Genomic DNA, 21,061 nt, shown 5'->3' with positions numbered 1-21,061 from the left:
CGCATGTCCAACCTCCCAAAAACTAATAGCGCCTGCAACATGCAAATGCATGTTGATTAGCCTATTAGTTATTCCCGCACCATACAGAAAGTAAAATGTGCAGCCAAGCCACACATTTTAAACAACACTGTGCTCAAAGGCTTTGAAAAAGGACACAGCTACCTTTTAGTCCTACTTGACCTATCAGCAGCCTTCGACACAGTAAACCACTCAATCATGATTGACCGTCTCTCCGAAACTGGTGCAAAAGAAAAAACCCTACAATGGTTCTCATCCTATCTATCACAAAGAACCTGCCATATATCGATCAACGACACCCTCTCAAAGAAAATAAACCTTGACATCGGAGTTCCCCCAAGGCTCCGCCCTATCTGCGACACTCAACATTTATCTGCTCCCAATATGCCACTTCTTCTCAAACCTTAAACTGACCCACTTCATATATGCGGATGATATACAAATATTAATCCCAATAAACAACACTCTGGAAGACATCTACAAAAAAACAGCCACTTACCTCACCAAAATAAAACAACTACTAACCAGCATGAAACTCATCCTAAACTTCGATAAGACAGAAATAATCATACTACACAGAAAGAACAACGCTCCTCAACTACCACCTCTCAACTTAATGAACCAAAAAGCTGCAATCTCACCTGACACTCATGCCCGCAACCTAGGAGTCATAATTGACAATGAACTATCCTTCAAGAACCACATCACTTCTAAAATCAAAGACGGATATAAAAAACTCCTTACCCTACGCAGTCTAAAACCTTTCCTATCCACTAATGACTTCAGAACAGTCCTCCAACTACTCATCTTCTCCAACCTGGACTAATGCAACTCCTATTCAACTTACCTCTCACCACCATCCGACCACTCCAAATACTTCAAAATACAGCCGCCAGAATACTCACTGGAACTAAAAACACGATCACATTACTCCTACACTTATTTCACTATAATGGCTCCCAATAAAATTCAGGATAGAATACAAAATACTGTCCATATTACATAAAATAATATACGAAAAACAAACAAACTGGCTAAGTACATCTATAAAACAACATTCCCCACACAGAAACCTCCGCTCAGCTAACAAAGGTCTATTAAAGATTCCACCTGCTCGTTCCAAACAACTTACCTCAACTCGGAAGAGAGCCATATCCCCAGGAAGTCCCAAACTCTGGAACACTCTCCCAACTGAACTTAGAACACAGCAAAATTTAAAAACCTTCAAAAAAGAACTAAAAACCTGGATGTTTACCAAAGGCTACCAAAGCACCCAATGACTCTCAGATATTACTTCACTCCTACTGGACCTATGCAAACATGTGGAAACAATGCAACTACGTAATACAAACATAACTGAAATTGCATAGTTTGAAATACGATCTACATTTATAAAGCCTGCAATATTTATGTTGACAATCACATGAATCTTTGGAAACTCTGTTAAACATCAAAACTTTGTAAACCATTGTGATGGTGAAACCGAACGACGGTATATAAAACTCGATAAATAATTAAATAAATAAATTTTACTCTCAGAAATTAACGCCTGCCCAAAGGCAGGAGTTAATTTTGGCTGGCACTGGTAAAGTGTACAGAAAAGCAGAAAAAACTGCTTTTCTGTACACCCGCCAACTTAATATCATAGCGATATTAAGTCGGAGGCCCCAAAAATAAGCCCGTGGCTCAATTTTGCGGCGTCCATTTTCCGAACCCATGGCTGTCAGCGGGTTCGACAACCAATGCCGGTAAATTTAAGTGTCGGCTGTCAAACCCGCTGACAGCCGCCACTTCTGCCAATAAGTAGGTGCTAGGGACGCGGGCCCTCATTTGAATACAAAATCACACGCCCAGGAGAGTGGCCTGGGTGCGCGTCAGGAGAGCGGGCACTCGCCTCGGAGCGCCAGCTCTCTCGCACATTTTACTGTATTGGCCCAACTGTAAACCTTCTAAAACTCCCAAAAACATCATTCTGATATTGGAGTTATTTTATTATGCAAATAATTCTTTGATTCCTGGCATCTTTTATACTTAGATGATCATGAATACTCTCTTCTATCTCATATTCACAATGTCTATTCAAATCATTTATATCTGCAGTTTCTCTATTTGATAAACACTCTTCTTGTGAGATACTGGAAGTTCCTTTTTCTGACCGCTCCTTGTTGATAGCTCAGTTAAAGTTAATGTTGGATCGCTATGGATCTACTATATATGGAAACTATCCCCTATGCTGCATCATGACAAGGAATTGGGGCATTTTTTGAAAGCCCAATGGGAAGAGTACAGGCAACTTAATTCTCCTCCAGATATCAGCCTTATCACTTTTTGGAACGCAGCAAAGGTTATGTTGCATTGGTATAATATTTCCTATCAAGCATGTAAGGGGGTAGGATACCTAACACCAAATTATTGATATCAGGAAAGAACTGGATGCTCTGCTAGACTATGGAGTTCAGCATAACATTTTATATTATCAAATCAAACTCTTTCAATTGGATAATAAATCTAGCAAATTATTAGCCGGTTTGATAAAAAATTCAAAACCTGCAACGTTTATAACTAAACTGCAACACAGGAGTGTAACACACATTACAACTCCTGCAATGTTGAAGGTCTTTGAGTCGTTTTTCAAATATCTTTACACAGCTGACTCCTCTTCCCTGCCCGCCCAGAGGCAATTTTTCAATGACATACATCTTCCTCAATTATCAGACCTAGAAGCTCCAATACATGAATCTGAGATATGAAATGTCATTGTCCAATTAAAACTTGCCAAAGTCCTTGGACCTGACAGATGTGGATATGAGTTTTATAAAATTTTGGGCAACTCTGACTTTGTCCCTCTGAAGGACATTTCATGCTGCGCAGATAAATGATTTGTTTGATGTGGGGCCCAATCTAGCCACAATAGTTTAAATTCCTAAGCCTGGTAAGAACACCTTTCTACCTAAATTATATAGATCCATATCACTCCTTAATCAGGATATTAAGATTTTGACATCCATTAGTAATTTAAACCACAATTGCTCTGGATCAAAAAGGTTTCATCAAAGGACAATATTCATCTTTTAATTTATTGAAAGCTTTATTGGCTGGAATTGTAGTGGCAGGCATTCACTAAACTCCTGGGCCTGCTTCCACAGATTTCTGGAGTACTGACCCATGTATAGGTGGTAACAAGCAATGCGGGCCGTCAACATTGCACACTGAAAAATACGGCGACCCAGGGCATCAAGGGCCCTATGCTCTCGCCCCGGGGTGGGGGTGGGGGGGGGGGCCAAGGCATAGCTGCGGATCCTCTTTGCCTTCTTCAGAGCAGATTCTACTACCACCGATTGATAGGGGATCTGACATGAGAGGTCTAGAACGGGTAGATGTGAATCGGTTATTTACTCTTTCGGATAGTAGAAAGACTAGGGAGCACTCCATGAAGTTAGCATGGGGCACATTTAAAACTAATCGGAGAAAGTTCTTTTTTACTCAACGCACAATTAAACTCTGGAATTTGTTGCCAGAGGATGTAGTTAGTGCAGTTAGTATAGCTGTGTTTAAAAAAGGATTGGATAAATTCTTGGAGGAGAAGTCCATTACCTGCTATCAAGTTCACTTAGAGAATAGCCACTGCCATTAGCAATGGTTACATGGAATAGACTTAGTTTTTGGGTACTTGCCAGGTTCTTACGGCCTGGATTGGCCACTGTTGGAAACAGGATGCTGGGCTTGATGGACCCTTGGTCTGACCCAGTATGGCATTTTCTTATGTTCTTATGACATCTCTCAAACCTGGTGGTAGGTTGGACCAGGCAAACAGCGTTCGTCTTATGGTTCACAGGAGGTTCCTATATGGGGTGCTCCCAAAGGCAGGCTATCAAGTCTTTGAAAATGTCATTGACCGGTATTGCCAAGACCTCTCTCAGAGCATCCAGAAATTGCAGAATCCTGAGCATTTTGTGCCTAGATTCCTATTCAGTTAAAAGTTGGAAAGGAACCGATTCTGCCATGGCCTTCAGAAACCCTGCGAAGGAGAGATCCTCCGGGGGAGATTTTCACTATTCCTCCAGAGGAGAAGGCTCAGAGGGAAGATCCTCAGATTCCTCAGTGGAGGATATGGAGTCATAAGGGGCCTCTCCCTCACTGTGATCCCCTGGGGTTGCGAGGGATGGGCGACCCAACTGCATCTGGGGTGCAGGCCTCGAGGGCACTGAGAAAGGCACTGGAGGCCCTAATGGGCCTTGGGGTTGCAGGAGCGGCGACAGATCCGCTGGCATTGGTGGCACCGATGGCACCGGTGGATCTGATCCCGATGGCCCTGGGAGAGCTGGAAGGTGAAAAAGCACTGTATGTCTCTAAGCCACCATCAAATTCGATGGCCCTTCCTCCTCAAAGGAGTCGCTCACTGGTATAGGAGCCGGTGGGTGTGGTAGCGATGCTCCCTTTGACTGCGAAGGAGCTTGGGGCAACGGATCTGGCTGTGTCGGTAAGAAATCGAGCAGCATATCGAGCTGCTCCAGTAAGGGTACAAGCGCCAGATGAGTAGGCTCTTGTGGTGGTGGCGGTCCCGGTGAAACTGGAGGCTTGAAGCCCTGCAGGGCCTAGCCGACTGCCAACCGCATGCATCTCTCTAGTCTAAATCATCCTCAAAAGCAGCCAATGACAAGACTGTATGTGGAGGGAGTGGAATCAGGACACCAGGGGGCACCAATTCCTCCAATGGTGTTGGTGGAGACTGCCAAGAGGCTTCAACGGGACCGGAGGGAACAGTTTCCTCCACCAGGGACTGCTTTGGAGGAGGTACTGATGTCAATGCCTGTCTGTGGTCCTGCTTTGGTGACTATGTTTCTTCGACTGCTCTCAGTAGTCACCATGGTCTCTTCCTGGGACCGATGGAGACTGAGATGAACCCGACGGGAATGGGATGACAGAGACCATGGTTGGTCTCCTGCTCCCAAATCGGGTCCTGGAAGCAATTGTGGTGGCAACCCCGACGGAGTAGAAATTTGAACTTCCTTACTGAGAGGGGTAGAGGTTCCTGATGCCAACGAGGAATCCGGTCCTTTGGATCCGAATAATTTCTCTATCTTATCGAGATATGCTCGATGACCCTTTGGGATCATCTCTGCATAAACGCCACAACCACGGACATTATGGGACTCCCCCAGGCAAAGGACATGGACCTCTTGGGGGACTGCAATGGACATAGTCCGGGGGAACTGAGGGCACTGGCGGAAGCCGGTCGATGCCATCATAAAACGTATGCAGCGCTCGGTCAATGGCTGGCAGCCACTGGGAGATGGAATTGTTGGCAATCGACCGTGAAGCAGCACGAAACTTACCAAGACACAGAGAAAGGAACCAATGAAAAATTGGAGAGAGCCTATGCAATGGGGGAAGCAAAAAATTGAGAAAACGTGAAAAAGCACGAGCTCACAAACCGTGAGGAAGCAACTTTGTGGAAAGGAAGAGACTGAAGAGGGACCCCCACGTGGAAGCATGGTTAGCAGCATACTGGGCATGCTAGAAACTTTGACAAAAGTTTTCCATGCCGAGATCCATCCGATGATAGCACCCATGTGGGAGGACTTACACCCTGCTTGTCCTTGGAGAATTCTTAACGTCTTTCAGCTTTTTGGATCTTTCTCTGGATTAAAAATGAATTACATCAAATCTAAAGCACTTCCTTTGGACCCTACTTTGAGGAATAAATGGAATGGCCCATTTCCATTGCTTTGCTATTTCGGTATTAAACCGATGTGCAGGATCCAGGATATATACTCAATTTCTTCATCTATTTTGAATAAGATAAAGTCTTTGCTGGTCAGGTGGATATCAATTCCATTCAAAGTGATGGGAAGGTGTGCAGTGGTTAAGATGGTGGTACTACCTAAACTGCTTTACAGTCTACAGATACCACCTATGTAGTTAAAACAATCTGATATCCAGACTTTTCGCGCTAAGATTTTTGCTTTTATTTGGCGTACTAGGAGAGCACATCTGGGGTTTGAAGTTTTGAAGAATGAAAAGAAAATGAGGGGGGGGGGGTTCTTAATCTACCTGATCTCCACATAGACAGTGTGGCCTGTTAAGTTTTGTTCAAGATTGGGTAACGTTGTATAAAAAATTTGATATAAAAGGACTGATATTGGAATGGACGAAGCCTTACAGGCCTATTAATTTGCTTCATTTATCTGGGGGTAAAATAGCTTATTTGGGGTGCTCTAGTTTTGGTTAACAGCTATGCAAAAGACCTGGAAATGGTAGAGGGAAAGGGGAGCTGGCAAGTGCAGTGTTTCTCCATTTCTTTTTTTCTGAGGTAATACCGACTTTGCTTAGGGCCCTGGTAATTCCTTTATTTGGATTTGGGAGCAAAAGGGTCTGTACTATTTGGGACAATTAATATAGTCAGAGATGGGTTGCCTGTACTCATTTCAACAAGTAAAAAATCAGTGGTCTGTTCTGGCAAATCATTTTTTCACCTATTTATAGGTGCGTCACTATTGTTTGAAAGTGGGTAGTAGTGATCTTAACAGTTTTACTTTTATGAAAGATGATGACACTTTTATTGACATTATTCCTAAATTCAATGAGATTGGTATATGGGTGGCTTCATTAAAAAAATATTTTGTGAACACTCATTTACAAACTTTGGCTACACTGTGGAGCACTGACTCTCATATGACACTGGAAGCATTTTCACCTATTTACAATTATTTATTACCCACCAATTTGAGAGAAACTCAGTTTAAAATAATCCATAGGGCTAATATTACTCAGGTGTTGGGTGTTAAAATGACGTTTTGGGATTCTTAACATTGTTTAAAATGTAAATATCCGAGTGGAACCTTATGTCACATGTTTACTGCCAAATTTTTGGAGGCAAAGTTTCATTTACTTGGAGGGTTTTCTGGGTTGTTCTTTAACTGAATTGGAAAGTTAATATATTTACATTTGTTTGGTGAGAATCAAATTTTACTAATTGGGGGACAAATTTTTGAGTGTTTTTCTCATACTGGCAAAAAAAACAAACTAGTTTTGTTGTATTGAAATCTGATGAGCTGCTTACTTTTCATCACTGGAAGAGTGCAATGCTATATTATGCCTTCCTGGGACTGCTGAGGTAGAAGGAAATAGCTAATCATAAGACTTTCTTAGCACAACAAGGTGATTTCCAGTTTTAGAAAAACTTTCACAGAGCTGGATCATTTGCTGATCTTCTTACAGGCACGATGGGTGCCCAGGTTTGTATGTGTGGTTGTATGGTTGAATGATTGGTATGTGGTATGTGTCTGGTGGAGCTCGAGAAAATACGAGTTCTGTGGCAATGCTAGATCTTATTCCATGGCTTGTACGCTATACTTTTCATGTTGATGTTTTACTTTGTAATGTTATTACCTGGAGCTCATTCAATAAACATGCTGTTAAAAAAAAAAAAAAAAAAAAAAGGAAAGAGTATTGGTATTTAAATCATATACAGCTACACTAATAGGGGGAGAAACCATACAACATATAATGCACTGCTTAACAGAAAAGCTTCAGATAAATGCTAAGAAAGTCGGATCGGGCCACTGTATGTAGGGGAGGGGGAAGGACACCAACACCACACACAAGGGACCATAACAAATAAAACAGGACACAAAGGTACAAGGACTTCTTAAGGTTGCCAACTTGTGGGGCAGGCCCAATGGGGTTTCTAGCACTAGCGAGCAAACGTTGTCTCTGTTGCTTACAGTCATCGAAAGAGATGAGCTCATGTAGTTTACAACTATTCTGAGCCTCCCTTGTTACTGCTTCCTTATCCAGATAAGGGCAAAGGTCTTCCACTGGAGGGAGTGGGCGGCGGGTGCTTCAGCACCTCTAACTGCCATGAAATTCCTCCTAACGCAGGACACTAGGAAGGGCTGGACACAGTCGAGAGGGAGGACCTCATCACGTTAAAACATTTTTAAATCTATGGGCACATGATCAAAAATAATTTTATGCAATGAAAAAGTCAGCTCAGAGTAATATAATACCCAGCACCCAGCAAATATCAATCATGGCTTTGCAACAGGTATTATCAGTAAGATTATCAATCACACTCTACGGTTTTTTTCTCACCGTAGAACATAGTTGCAATCTCAGCACACATCACAACTGGCAAAAAAATTGTCAAAAGAGGCCTTGTGAACAGGTAAACTCAGCTGTTTACCTGTAAACAGCAATTACTTAACCTGTAATTAAAATGTACTCCGATTGAAGTCTTTGCATGCAGCTCATGTAAAGTGTAAAATACTTCCAAGCAGAAAACTAAATAATTGCTTCTCAGCTACTCTAGAGCATGCAGGCCAGACTGGCTCAGTTTAGTACAGAAAAATCACTATTTGGTTCGTGCACAAAGCAAACATGACCTAGAAGTCACGCACCAAACTATAAGATCTCCTCTTAACAAAAGAACTTTCACTTCCCCATTGGCACCTTCAACCAGGTTGTTGCCAACCTAACCACTGGTAAATAAAGCTCAGAAAAGTCTGTACAGGTGAAGGACGCAGCACTGATTTATTGATTACACGCAGCTAAAAATAGACCTTCAGGACAATTGCAGCCACTGCTACCGATATACACAGCAAACACAGAGACATTCATCAAACACAATGAAAACATCCGTTTCCCATTACTTCTGAGGACGGGATCCCCAGATGCAATGACTCATACCTCCAATACGGGGGACAAAAAGAGAAGCCCGCTGCTTGTCACATGTTGGCGGAAAACTACCCATCATACGGCTCTCGTTGCATAACTCAAGGGTTGTAGTCAAGTGGTGAGAGAAATCCAGAAAATAAATCCTGCCCTTACGGCCCAGGAACTCTCTGTATGACTTTGGGCAAGACACCTAATCTCCCCGCTGTGCTTTGTTTGCTGTCCTACAATAGCATTTTCCATGCAGATGAGGCACCAAAAGCTGGTGGTCAAGGACTGGCCCCTGTGATTCCAGCTGGCTGAGGTAGGGGCAGTGCATTCAGCCATGAGGAAGAAAAGGAAGGTGGCTACCACTACCTGTTGCAACCCCTGCCACATATAGCAAGGCTGCGCTGGGACAGTCTCAAAAAAAAGAGTCTTCCCTCCAGGCCTCATGGTCAGGAAAGGATTCTCTGTATTACCCAGGCGTGCTGGTGGGGGAGTGGGGACTGAGAGGGGAAGCAGGGAAATCTGATAGAGGTAGCGGATTAAGTACTGCAAAATTAAACATGGCTAAACAGTGCTATGTAAATCCCCATTAATGAGAAATTACTACCCACCTGAACATTTCCTTTTCTTTAGGACAGTCAGATGAACAAGTGGGTTGTGCACCTCTACCAGCAGGTGGAGACAGAGCAAACTGACGTCACAGTATATATACCCCTGCAGTGACGACAGCCTGCCAGAATTCTCTTCAAAAGCAACTGTGGAAAGTTTTACAAAAGGAAGCAATCCCCAGTAGGGAGTTGCACACCTACTATCTGCTGGAGATAGGGAATAGCAGGCTGATGTCACTGCAGGAGTATATATATACTGTGACGTCAGCTTGCTCTGTCTCCATCTGCTGGTAGAGGTGCATAACACACTTGGTTCTGGCTTCATTTGACTGGACACTAAGAAATTACTTTTTATGGGTAACAACATATCAAAAATTATATCCCAAGTCTATCAGCTTTTGTCATATCGAAGTATAAGAAACCTAAAATGGATTGCACAGGACATTTCTTTAATTTCATGAAGTGCAAATGCAAAAACCCAGCTGCTGCCATAGAAGACAGAATATATTTCTGCTAATTTTCTGACAAATTAACTTTAACAGAAGACATTTTCACATCAGATCAAACATAAATAGTAGAATTTTAAAGCCATTTACCTGGGTAAATACGATCTGAAAATGCCCTCCTCTGTCTGCTAGCAACACTGCGCAATTTTAGCCTCAGGAGAAAAGTGTGTTCAGGTTAGGGGGTCCATTTCATTGCAACTGTGCACTTGCTATTTTATCCCTGTTTGATCGCCCATACAAAGTGCAGTGTCACCATTAACGTGCATTATGGCTGCTAACTTTCAAAGGGGAACAACACTGGCAGTCTGGTTTGCAGCTAGCGGGCCGTTTGCACATCTTCCCCTAAGAGGTTTAGGCCAGGGATGAGAGAATTCTGAGCTGTTCCGGGGTTTGTTAAACCATTATATTTTTTTCATGCCAAACGGGAATACTGCATGAGTTCACAAAACAGAAGTGACTTAAGCTAAAGCCAACAAACTTTCTAAGGCCGGTGAGCACAGGAGGAGAACATAAGAACATAAATATGTCATACTGGGTCAGACCAAGGGTCCATCAAGTCCAATATCCTGTCTCCAACAGTGGCCAATCCAAGTCACACATATCTGCCAAGTACCCAAACATTAAATTAATCACAAGCTACTATTGCTTATTAATTAATAGCAATGTATGGATTTTTTTCTCTAGCAACGTATCCAAATCTTTTTTTAAACCCAGTTACTCCAACTGCTGTAACCACATCCACTGACAATGAATTCCAGACCTTAACTATGCTCTGAATGAAAGAATTTTCTTCAATTTGTTATGTTGGATATTTCATCTGCTTTTGACACAGTTGACCACGAGATTCTTCCGTATCGATGAAAAGAATGTGACATCTCTGGCCAAGTACTGGCTTGGTTTACGTCCGATTTCTCTAATCGATTTTCACAAGTCAGGGTGGGGGAGTCAGAGCTCTGTGTAGTACGCTAGCTCTACAGGTGTTCCTCAGGGTTCAGCACTATCATCATTACTATTTAACATCTATTTGGCACCAGTTTGCAACATCTTAGTCTTTGTGAAGGATACAGAATCTTCACTGATGATATTCAATTCTTCATCAAAATGAGTTCCACTTGGTCTGATACAGTGAGTTCAATTGGTATTTGTTTGTCAGCTATTAAGCAGTGGCTGCAACACAACAAACTATCCCTTAATACAGCTAAAAGTGAGTTTCATGGTTATTCAATGCTCTAATAGTTTTATTGCTCATTCCTTCGTAGTGCTGGATAACCTCAAATTTCCAGTTTTTCCACATGCTAAAAGTCTTGGTGTATGGATTGATTCCAAGCTGTTTTTAAGCATCATATAAAGACCATGGTCAAAAGTGGATTTTTCAAGCTCAGAGTTCTTTATGGTTTAGAGAATTTACTAGAAGCAAATGATTTCAGATTAGGGGTTCAAGCATCAGTGTTGCCTGTCTTGGACTACTGCAATGCCATCTTTATCTTGGGCTCCTGGACTCTGTATTAAAGCCTCTTCAATTACTTCTTATTTCAACAGCTTGGTTGATTAGTGGTAAAAAGTGCACTGGCCACATTACATCAACCCTTTGTCATCTTCAATGGTTACCTGTCCACTGTAGAGTACAGTCTAAGATACTGTTCCTAACTCACAAGCTTCTCAGCATTTCCTCTCATGTCCTGTTACGGATATACAAGCCTACTAGGAACTTAAGATCTCAAGAAAGGGGAATCCTCGAGGTGCCTATAGTACGAGCAGCCAGACTATCTGCAACAAGAGACCGTGCTTTTTTAGTGGGTGCGCTTGCTATATGGAACACTATGCCCACAGCGTTGAGACTAATGGAGTGTGCAGAGACATTTAAAACAACACTAAAATCATTCCTGATAAGTCTAGCTTTTGCGTAAAGTCATGCTTTGAATTTTAAGATTTCAGCTTCCAAGATCGATTCTGGTTATTGTTTGTTTTGTATTTTGTCTATCATTTTGTGCTGTATGCAACTGCAATTATTATGTACATTTTATTTTGTAAATCGCTCAGGGCCTGTGCATGAGCAATTAAGAAATTTTAATAAAATACAAATACAAAACATACAATGTTCTATCTCGGATTTTAATTCTTGCAGACCTAAGATCTATTTACATATCTTGAAGTCTGTCTGGACCAGATTCTCCTAGCTGTAGTACTTCTGATATTACTTTGTATGTTTTATCATGTATAATACTGTGTTTGTTTTATCGTATGCCACTTAGGACTTTGCGTAAGAAATAAGTAAATAAATAATTATAATAAATGGGCTGGATGGCCATTTTGGCTTTTTCTGATTAAGTGCATCCAGTATGGAAGATGTGCAAAAGCAATGTAAACCAAGGGGTTCTGAAACTTTTACGTAAGAAAGTGATGCGATGAACCTACCACTTATCACTCTCCGTACAGTCTAACAGGACCAATGCAGACACCAACACCTGGGACTAGGAAAAGAGGAGCAGACCCATTCAAGGGGCTTCGAGTTTACCTTAGATCCCGTCTCTTCTGAATCTCCTCTGGTGGGATAGTCCACGGCAGAGACTGGGGGAGACACTGAAGAGCTGCTTCAGAAAAGTCTGAAAAATCTACTCCGTATTCTGTGAGAATACCCTCCGTTTCTGGTTCAATCTCACCAGCCTGGCCAAGGCTTTTGGCCAAATGCCTGTAAAAGTAAAATACAGAAAAGATTTAAGAAAAGAATAACGATCAAACTGATTTGAAACCCTATCTGAGCCACTCCTCCTTCCCACAGCTGTATATAACACTCCTCATCTCCAGCTGGGCGGCTGGTGAAAGCAGGTACTGGTATACTTATCCACGTGGGTACATATCACGACCAAGTGCAAAATGAGGTAAAGTCCAGATTCAACGGTGCAAAGAACATACACCAAAACATTAGCCCACCTAAATATGAACATCTCATTTTTACATGATTAATCTGTGGGGGTTTTCTTAATGTTCTGGTACATTTAATGCAACTGAAAGGCATCACACCAGATTAAGATACAGAGGAGAAGTCATATATTTAAGGATTTTCTCTAAAAGTGAATGAGAAGTTCAGGGTCTACACCAACCTCCAGTCTTCTGTGATTTGACAACCAAAGACAAATTTCAGTCTACGCCAGTGACATGAATATCTGTCCCTCAGGAAATCACTTCAGACAAGGATCACGAAAGTGGTCCCCTAGATGGTGTCTGCTTTGATCATTAAGGCCTGATTTACACCAGTCAGCACTGGACTTTCTGGAAGTCCTCGAGTGAATTTTATCTGCTTGCCTACCGGGGTCTTGACCTTAAGCGTCTAAAAACATTTCCAGCAGTCATTATTGCAATGAACCACTAATTCTTTAATTAGTGCCAAGCAGTTACCAAATGGCACCTTGGCTTGAGAAGAGTATTACTCATGGCTGTGTGAGACTAGCCAGTCACCTGTCCTTGGCATTGCGCCAGATGAACTCAATATCCCACATGCCCTGGCAAGAGTCACCCAAGGCTATCCAAGTACTTCCCAAACACTTCGCTTCATGCAGGAACTGTGCATTGCTTCTTTCCTCCCACACACCTCTCCTTTACTTGTACGTGCTCAGGATCAGGCTTCAAGCTAGAATTGCCTCACTGGTATTGTTTCTTGAAATTTCCTTGTTTGATATTGCTCAGTTCCCTTTCAGTTTTCACAGCTCCCTAATCCCATTGTCTTCCATCTCTAGAGCTTGGGACGTTGGCTGCTCCTACCCCTATCCTGTACAGTAATACCTTTTTCTGCATTTAGCCAGTCAGCTGTGTTTGAAAGAATGGTATCACTGTGGAAATGGTAGGCTTAAGTTCTCATATGTTGGCCAACTGCAAACTTTCAAGACATTTATACTTTTTTCTATATAATGAGTTTGGTTGTCGCTAAGTTGCAAAACAAAAAAAAAAAAAATTGTGAATGACAGGCTCTGTCCTCCTAGTGCAGACCTTCATCAGTCTAATATCAGGTCGCTAAATCAGGAGGCTACAATCTGATCCCCACCATCAACAGAAACTCCCTTAACTAGAATATTTTGCACCTAACATTTGTTTGGAACTGAAGTACTTGGAAGATCCCACATTTCCATCAATACGGCACAATTAAGGGACTATTGTCCATGGTCCCCTCCGAAAGCTCTGAAGCAACCATGCTCCAAAGAACTTACTGCCTTCCTCCCCATGACCTGCACCGCCCTCTATGGTTGCCAAAAACTCCTCATAGCTGTGCTGCAACCTCTCCTCGCCCTTCTTCGGCTCCACCTGCACAAGCAGCACTAACACCAGCAATGCACAACACAGCCAATGAGTGCTGGCCTTGCACTGGTGGGGCCCACCCATGCTGCTCTGACGTGCTGTCTATTGCACTTCCAACTTCAAATATCTGAGCTGGTGGTAGCGTCTGAACGCCCGTCTGCTGCTGCCACAGCAGGCCAGATCAAACACCTATGGTTGCTGCTGCGGGCCGGATCAAACACTCCTTCTGCTGTTGCTGCTGCCAGGGGATGGATGAAATTCAGCCAAGGGCCGTGTCCAGTCCTTACTCCATAGTTTGGGGGACCCTTAATTAGAGCATGCACAAGAAGCTGCAGTTGTCTCTACTCAATGTGACCATGCACTGTACTGCAACTACCACTCACCATTCCCAACTCACATGAGCCAAATGCCCTCAGCTAGACAAGGAAATTATAACAAACAAAAAAAACCCAACATATCAGAACACCAGAGTGACTATGAAGCATGAAGCAATTTAATTCTGAATGCATCTGTACTTTTATGCAGGGACTCATTACTATAAAGCACTAGACATAGCATTGCAAGCCAGAGGACTGGATTAGCTATCTCATACTTCCTAAACAGTCATGCACAATGCTGTGCTCTTATAATCTAATTAAATCCCGAGGATGAGGACAATACCCCAGACTGTTATTAAATCCAAATACCGGGCACAGAAACCTTCACTGTGTAATGAAATCCAGAGGCTAGGGACAGTATCCTGGGTTGTGTTATTAAATTCAGAGACTTGCGACAAAACCTTTGAGGCACAGTGTATAGTGGTAAACAGGAACCAGTTATAGTCCATCTGTCTTCACTAGTCTAGCTAAAGGGACCAGCCAGTTGTCAGCCATAGAAGCTTGCTCACTCTTGCTCTGGTTATCACTCTTTCTTGCCCACACCTCCCTATTCCTCTGCACTTCTTCAGCCACCATGGTTTTTATATAATTTGGAATTTATTTACGTAAACCACTTAAACTGTTTATATAGGAGGTAAATCAAGTATAAAAAAAACAAACTGATTTTCCACTGCCTCCTATGCCTGTGTCATGCACGCTTGCATTCGGTTTTGCTTATCACCACCTCTGCTGGTATTGCTCTTCCCCTCTGAGCCTCTTCTCGCTCTCTCCAACTTCATATCATGACCCTCTCACTTTCTCTTTTTATTGAAAATACAACCTTGCTGTGCTTTCCAGAAGCCGGATACATATCAGAATGTTTCTGTCACTCCCCACCGCACCTCCATCTTTCCCTGAACTGCATCATTTGAGGACGGGAAGGTAGCAGCCTTATAAAGAATTCTCCTAATCAGGACTCCTCTTACTTCATTTCAATTGTTAGTCATACAATCATTGAACCATGAAGTGGAATTTAATACGCACACACCAGCCCAAAAATAATCACAGATGGGCTTAGCTCGAGCAGGCAACGTCACCAGGGTCATTAGTTCAGCAGTTTTATTGTGATTAGAAAAATGTATTTTAATTAACACAAAATTTAATATGAAATTGCATGACCCATACTGACGACTTCTCTGCTCCATTCACGTGCCTGATGAGCCAAAGAACTGCAGGCTGAACACAGAGGCAAAGGTGGAAAATGGCAGTTTATCGTACTGTTTCGTTTCCTCTCGGATTAGTATTCTTACTGCTTCAGCGCTGAGACTTCAGTTGGTTGTTAGATCTATATTGCTCAAGACGACACATATTTATAAACATAGCTGTGTGCAAAAATTGTATATTTCAGTGAATCTCTACACAAACTGAAGCTGACACAGCCTCTGTATGGTTCAAAGTTAAACACATCAAAGTTCCCACAGAGAGCCAAAGGTAACTCAAATGAGATAGCAAACAACAAAAATGGGGGAAAAACCACAAACAATAGTAAGTCAATCTGCCAGCAGTTCATGTTAGATTTTATTTAAAGGTGTCAGCAAGCCTGTCGGTATGTCCAAGAACCTGAACTGCCCGGTTAGTTCACTCATTGATCTTTAAATTAAATCTAACAAACTGCTGACCAGATTGACTTACTATTGTTTGTGGTTTAATACACACCATCTTTCTGCAATTTTTTATTCAAAATTACTATTCATTTGCTGATTTAGTTCATTGAAATTAATAAAACCGTGAATATGGCATGTGAACACCCTTCCAGTTCATTCATTAAAGTTATTAATAAAGCCCAAAATGTTAGTCCTTCAGTTAGTAATAGTAAAGACATTTCCACAGCTAAACAAATACTCTGACCCTTCTAATCTCTCAGGTTCGGATAGTTGTTCTGGACTACTGTCAACAACCATGGGACTCTTCTAAGATGCAGCTATCTCAGCATTTGAAAAGCAGCAGAAGGCTTTAAAGAAATCTCTAGATTCTTACAGCTATCAATTTCAGCTATCAGAAACATTGTTAAGAAATGGAAGTTACATGGAACTGTCAAAATCAAGGCAAGATCTGGAAGACCAAGAAATATCTCTGGTAGAGCTGCCAGAAAACTGGTCAGATCAGCAAGACAGAACCCACAGATCACTACAAATAACCTGCTGAAATGTAGCTGACACTGAAGTAGCTGCCACAGGTCTCCAGTACAGCATTGTTTACTCAACAATGATCTGCATGTGAGAATTTTTAGAAGAAAACCTTTTCTATGACCGCGTCATACAAGTCATCATCTAAAGTAGCGGTTCTCAACCGGTTTGCTGCAGCACACTAGTGTGTCGCGAAGCACCAGCAGATGTGTCTCCCACCCGCTGCTCTTCCCCACCCTTTCACCTCAGCAAGACGAACACTGCTGCCGTTCCTGCCCGAGCTATAGGCACATTCAAGCCCCGAGGGGAGCGGCAGCAGTTTTTGTGGAAGCTGGCAACAGGAACGTGACCTTTTCTTCTTCCCGCCCCTGTGGCCTGGAAGAGGAAGTGATGTTTACTGGGCATGCGGGAAGAAAAGGCCATGCATGCATACTGCTGCTGCAGAAATCGCATTAGATGCTGGCTGTGCACTTTGCCAGGGCCTGCAGGAGTATGGGCGCCACTGCTCCCACCCCAGTTCAGACTTCCTCTTCTCTCGCCAGCTCGACACCAGCAAGAAAATATAAAATTAATAATAATAAACTGAAAAAAAAAAAAAAAGGCTGAGGTGGGGAGAAAAGCATAGAATTATATTCTCAGCTGATTGCTCTGTGCCGCGATTGATCGCAGCACAAGCAAACAGCTGAGTGCTGCCTTCTTAGCGCTGTGGGGCTGGGGAGGTCACTCCTGCTGCAGTTTCCAGCCTGTTAGGACTCTGCTTTTAATAGCAGCATACCGGCTACCTTGTGCTGTAGCTGCTATGTGTGCTGTGGGTGGGGGTGAGTGAGACAGAGAGTGAGCCAGCATGCATGTAAGTGTATTAGAGAATGTGTATGTAAGAGAAATGTGTGAGAGCAAGAGACTGCTCAGGAAAGTCATTGGTGTGTATAGAGAAAGAGATTGGTCAGGGACGTGACTGGTGTGTCTGTGAGAGAGAAAGAGAGATTAGTCAGGGACGTGACTGGTGTGTATGTGTGAGAGAGAGAAAGAGATTGGTCAGGCAGGTGACTGGTGTATGTGTGAGAGAGAGAGAAAGAGAGATTGGTCAGGCAGGTGACTGGTGTATGTGTGAGAGAGAGAGAAAGAGAGATTGGTCAGGCAGGTGACTGGTGTATGTGTGTCTGTGTGAGATAGACTAGTCATGGGCCTTAAGGAAGAACAGCATGAGGACAGAGCTTTAGCAGCCCTTGCTGCTTCTGGTGAGTGCTATTGGCCTACAAGGGAAAGGAGTAGGAGAGTTACTGGAGAGGGTAAGTAAAGGTGGCTTTTTAAGTTTATCTTTCTTGATAGACTGCCATTTTAATTATTAGGTATTATGTGATGTGTCTGCTGTTAGAAATATAGAAACATAGAAATGATGGCAGAAGACGACCAAATGGCCCATCCAGTCTGCCCAGCAAGCTGTCACACTTTTTTTTAACTCATACTTATCTGTTACTCTTAACCCTTAGTAACCTTTTGGTTCTATTTCCCTTCCACCCCCACCATTAATGTAGAGAGCAGTGCTGGAACTGCATCTAAGTGAAGTATCTAGCTTAATTGGTTAGCATCTAAGTGAAGTATCTAGCTTAATTGGTTAGGGGTAGTAACCGCCACAATAATCAAGCTACGCCCATGCTTGTTTACCCAGCCTGTGCAATTCAGTCCTTGTTGGTTGTCTGAATATAAATCCACTTTTCTTCATCCCCCCTGCTGTTGAAGCAGAGAGCTACGCTGGATATGCATTGAAAGTCAAGTATCAGGCTTATTTGGTTTGGGGTAGTAACCGCCATAACAAGAAAGCTACTCCCTGCTTTTTTGTGAATGCAAATCCTTCTTTCCACATTTCCTCTTGCCGTTGAAGCATAGAGCAATGTTGGAGTCGCATTAACCGTGTGTATGTTTATTGAATAAGGTATTATCTCCAGGTAGTAGCCGTCATTCCCACAAGCCACCCTCTCTTCATTCACATCCTCTAGACTTTATGGATCCACAGTGTTTATCCCACGCCCCTTTGAAGTTCTTCACAGTTTTGGTTTTTACCACTTCCTCCGGAAGGGTATTCCAGTCATCCACCACCCTCTCTGTGAAGAAATACTTCCTGACATTGGTTCTGAGTCTTCCTCCCTGGAGCTTCAAATCGTGACCCCTGGTTCTGCTGATTTTTTTTTTCCAACGGAAAAGGTTGTTGTCTTTGGATCATTAAAACCTTTCAAGTATCTGAAAGTCTGTATCATATCACCTCTGCTCCTCCTTTCCTCCAGGGTGTACATATTTAGATTCTTCAATCTCTCCTCATAAGTCATTCGATGAAGACCATCCACCTTTTTGGTCGCCCTTCTCTGGACCGCCTCCATCCTGTCTTTGTCCCTTCGGAGATACGGTCTTCAGAACTGAGCACAGTACTCCAGGTGAAGCCTCACCAAGGCCCTGTATAAGGGGATAATCACTTCCCTTTTCTTATTCGATATTCCTCTCTCTATGCAGCCCAGCATTCTTCTGGCTCTGGCTATCGCCTTGTCACATTGTTTCCCCAACTTCAGATCATTAGACACTATCACCCCATGGTCTCTCTCCTACTCCGTGCACATCAGCCCTTCACCCCCCATCGAATACAGTTCTTTTGGATTTCCACACCCCATATGCATGACTCTGAACTTCTTGGCATTGAATCTCAGCTGCCATATCTTCGACCACTCTTCCAGCTTCCTTAAATCCCGTCTCATTCTCTCCACTCCTTCCGGTGTGTCCACTCTGTTGCAGATCTTGGTGTTATCCGCAAAAAGATACACCTTACCTTCTATCCCTCACAAAGATATTGAACAGGACCGGTCCCAACACCGATCCTTGCGGCACTCTGCTTAACACCGCTCTCTCTTCAGAGTAAGTTCCATTTGCCATCACACATTGTCTTCTGTCTGTCAACCAGTTTGCAATCCAGGCCACCACCTCGACACTCACTCCTAAGCTTCTCATTTTATTCACCAGCCTACTGTGCAGGACCGTATCAAAAGCTTTGCTGAAATCCAAGTAGATGACATCGAGCGCTCTTCCTCGATCCAATTTTATTGGTGTTTGGAGAATTTTTAATAATTTTGAAAATTTTTAATGACTGGATATTCCATTTTTATCAGTTGTTTTGAAACATTTATTATATTCTAGTTTTAGAATTTTTTTATATTTCTCAGGGAATGTATAAATAGAAATGTGGAAACAAAAACTGAACTGGAAACAGCAAGAAGCCAAACTCTGTATGCAGTAAAACAACGCAAAAACAAAACCATTAGTTTTATGGTCACTTTATTCTGTATTTGGTGAGGGTCTGTCTGTGTTCTGCGTGTGTGACCCAGCTAAGGGTGTTCTGCGAGCTTGCATGTAGTTTCTTGGTAGGGATCTATAGCAGCTTGGCTTGTTCTGTTTTCCTAATAGGGGGTGTATTGGTGTTTAGGGCCTGGTATAATTTTTGCAGTGCTGCCTTTTCAAAGGTAGGGTTGTTACTGTTTGAGTTCCATAATGCAGGTGTAACTTTGTGCACATTAGTTTGTGTACATTATTTCAGATCCTGGAAGTCTGATAGGTGCTTATATTTCTGTTTTGCAGAGAATGCAGAGTGGCTTTTTTGGGTTTCCATTCCAGTTTCTGTTTCCATATTTGTAATTTGTGGTCTTTCTGTACTTGAAGATTGATTCTATGTGTGTGACCGAGGTGAAGTATTTTACTAGCATGTAGGCATTTGTATCAATATTATTTGTTGTGTTTTCTCAATAGAACATCATTGGTGGTAAATTACTGTTTTTTCATAAGGAGGGCTATTGCACCTGGTAGGAGAGAGTGTGTTATTGAGATATCACCAGAAATATCTATTTTTGTATGGTAAATTGAAGGGGAATGTCCTAATTCTGCTCTGCACCCATTGTTGGGGGGTCAAGGGGTTCCTGTGGAATGCAGAGTGTTTGTTTACATTTAGCTTGGTGACGGTCACACGTTCAGTGTATCACGCATGTGAGAACCATCTGTGTCCCAACAGAAAAAAGGTTGAGAACCACTGATCTCAAGTATGCAAAACAAAACCTTGAGATACTTGAAACTTTTTGGAACACTTAAAGTGCTCTGAACTGATGAAATAAAGATAGACTGTGGTTCAGGTAAAACCATACAAGATACTGTAATTGCTATTTCTTAACAAACGCTTGACAATTGAAATTGCTAGCTGGAAGTCTTCCCTAGCTTTGAATAATCTTCATTTACAAATACTCAAGACAGCTGCTACTTAGAGGAGCCCATAGCTGTTGAAAGAAAATGAACAATCATTGCAACCTGAGAGGTTAGAAGGGTCAGAATATTTGTTCAATCGTGAAATTGTCTTCATCTGAACAACTGAAGGCCTAATCAATCACTCACCATTTTGGGCCCTA

At 42.5% G+C, this 21,061-nt stretch overlaps 1 protein-coding gene across 4 annotated transcripts in view; it reads right to left on the bottom strand.

Annotated features, from left to right (window-relative positions):
* Window positions 1–21,061, bottom strand: part of DIS3L2 (DIS3 like 3'-5' exoribonuclease 2) — a 432,959-nt gene that overhangs the window by 220,423 nt on the left and 191,475 nt on the right. For all 4 annotated transcript variants that reach the window (XM_029615480.1, XM_029615481.1, XM_029615482.1 and 1 more), the window contains one exon: window positions 12,312–12,485. In XM_029615480.1, coding sequence (XP_029471340.1) covers window positions 12,312–12,485 — 174 coding nt within the window. The remainder of the gene's footprint in view (window positions 1–12,311; window positions 12,486–21,061) is intronic.

The sequence above is a fragment of the Rhinatrema bivittatum genome, chromosome 9 (genome assembly GCF_901001135.1).
Source record: "Rhinatrema bivittatum chromosome 9, aRhiBiv1.1, whole genome shotgun sequence".
Lineage (NCBI taxonomy): Eukaryota > Metazoa > Chordata > Amphibia > Gymnophiona > Rhinatrematidae > Rhinatrema > Rhinatrema bivittatum.
Note: the sequence above shows the minus strand (reverse complement) of the source record. Positions and strands in the feature narration are given on the sequence as shown.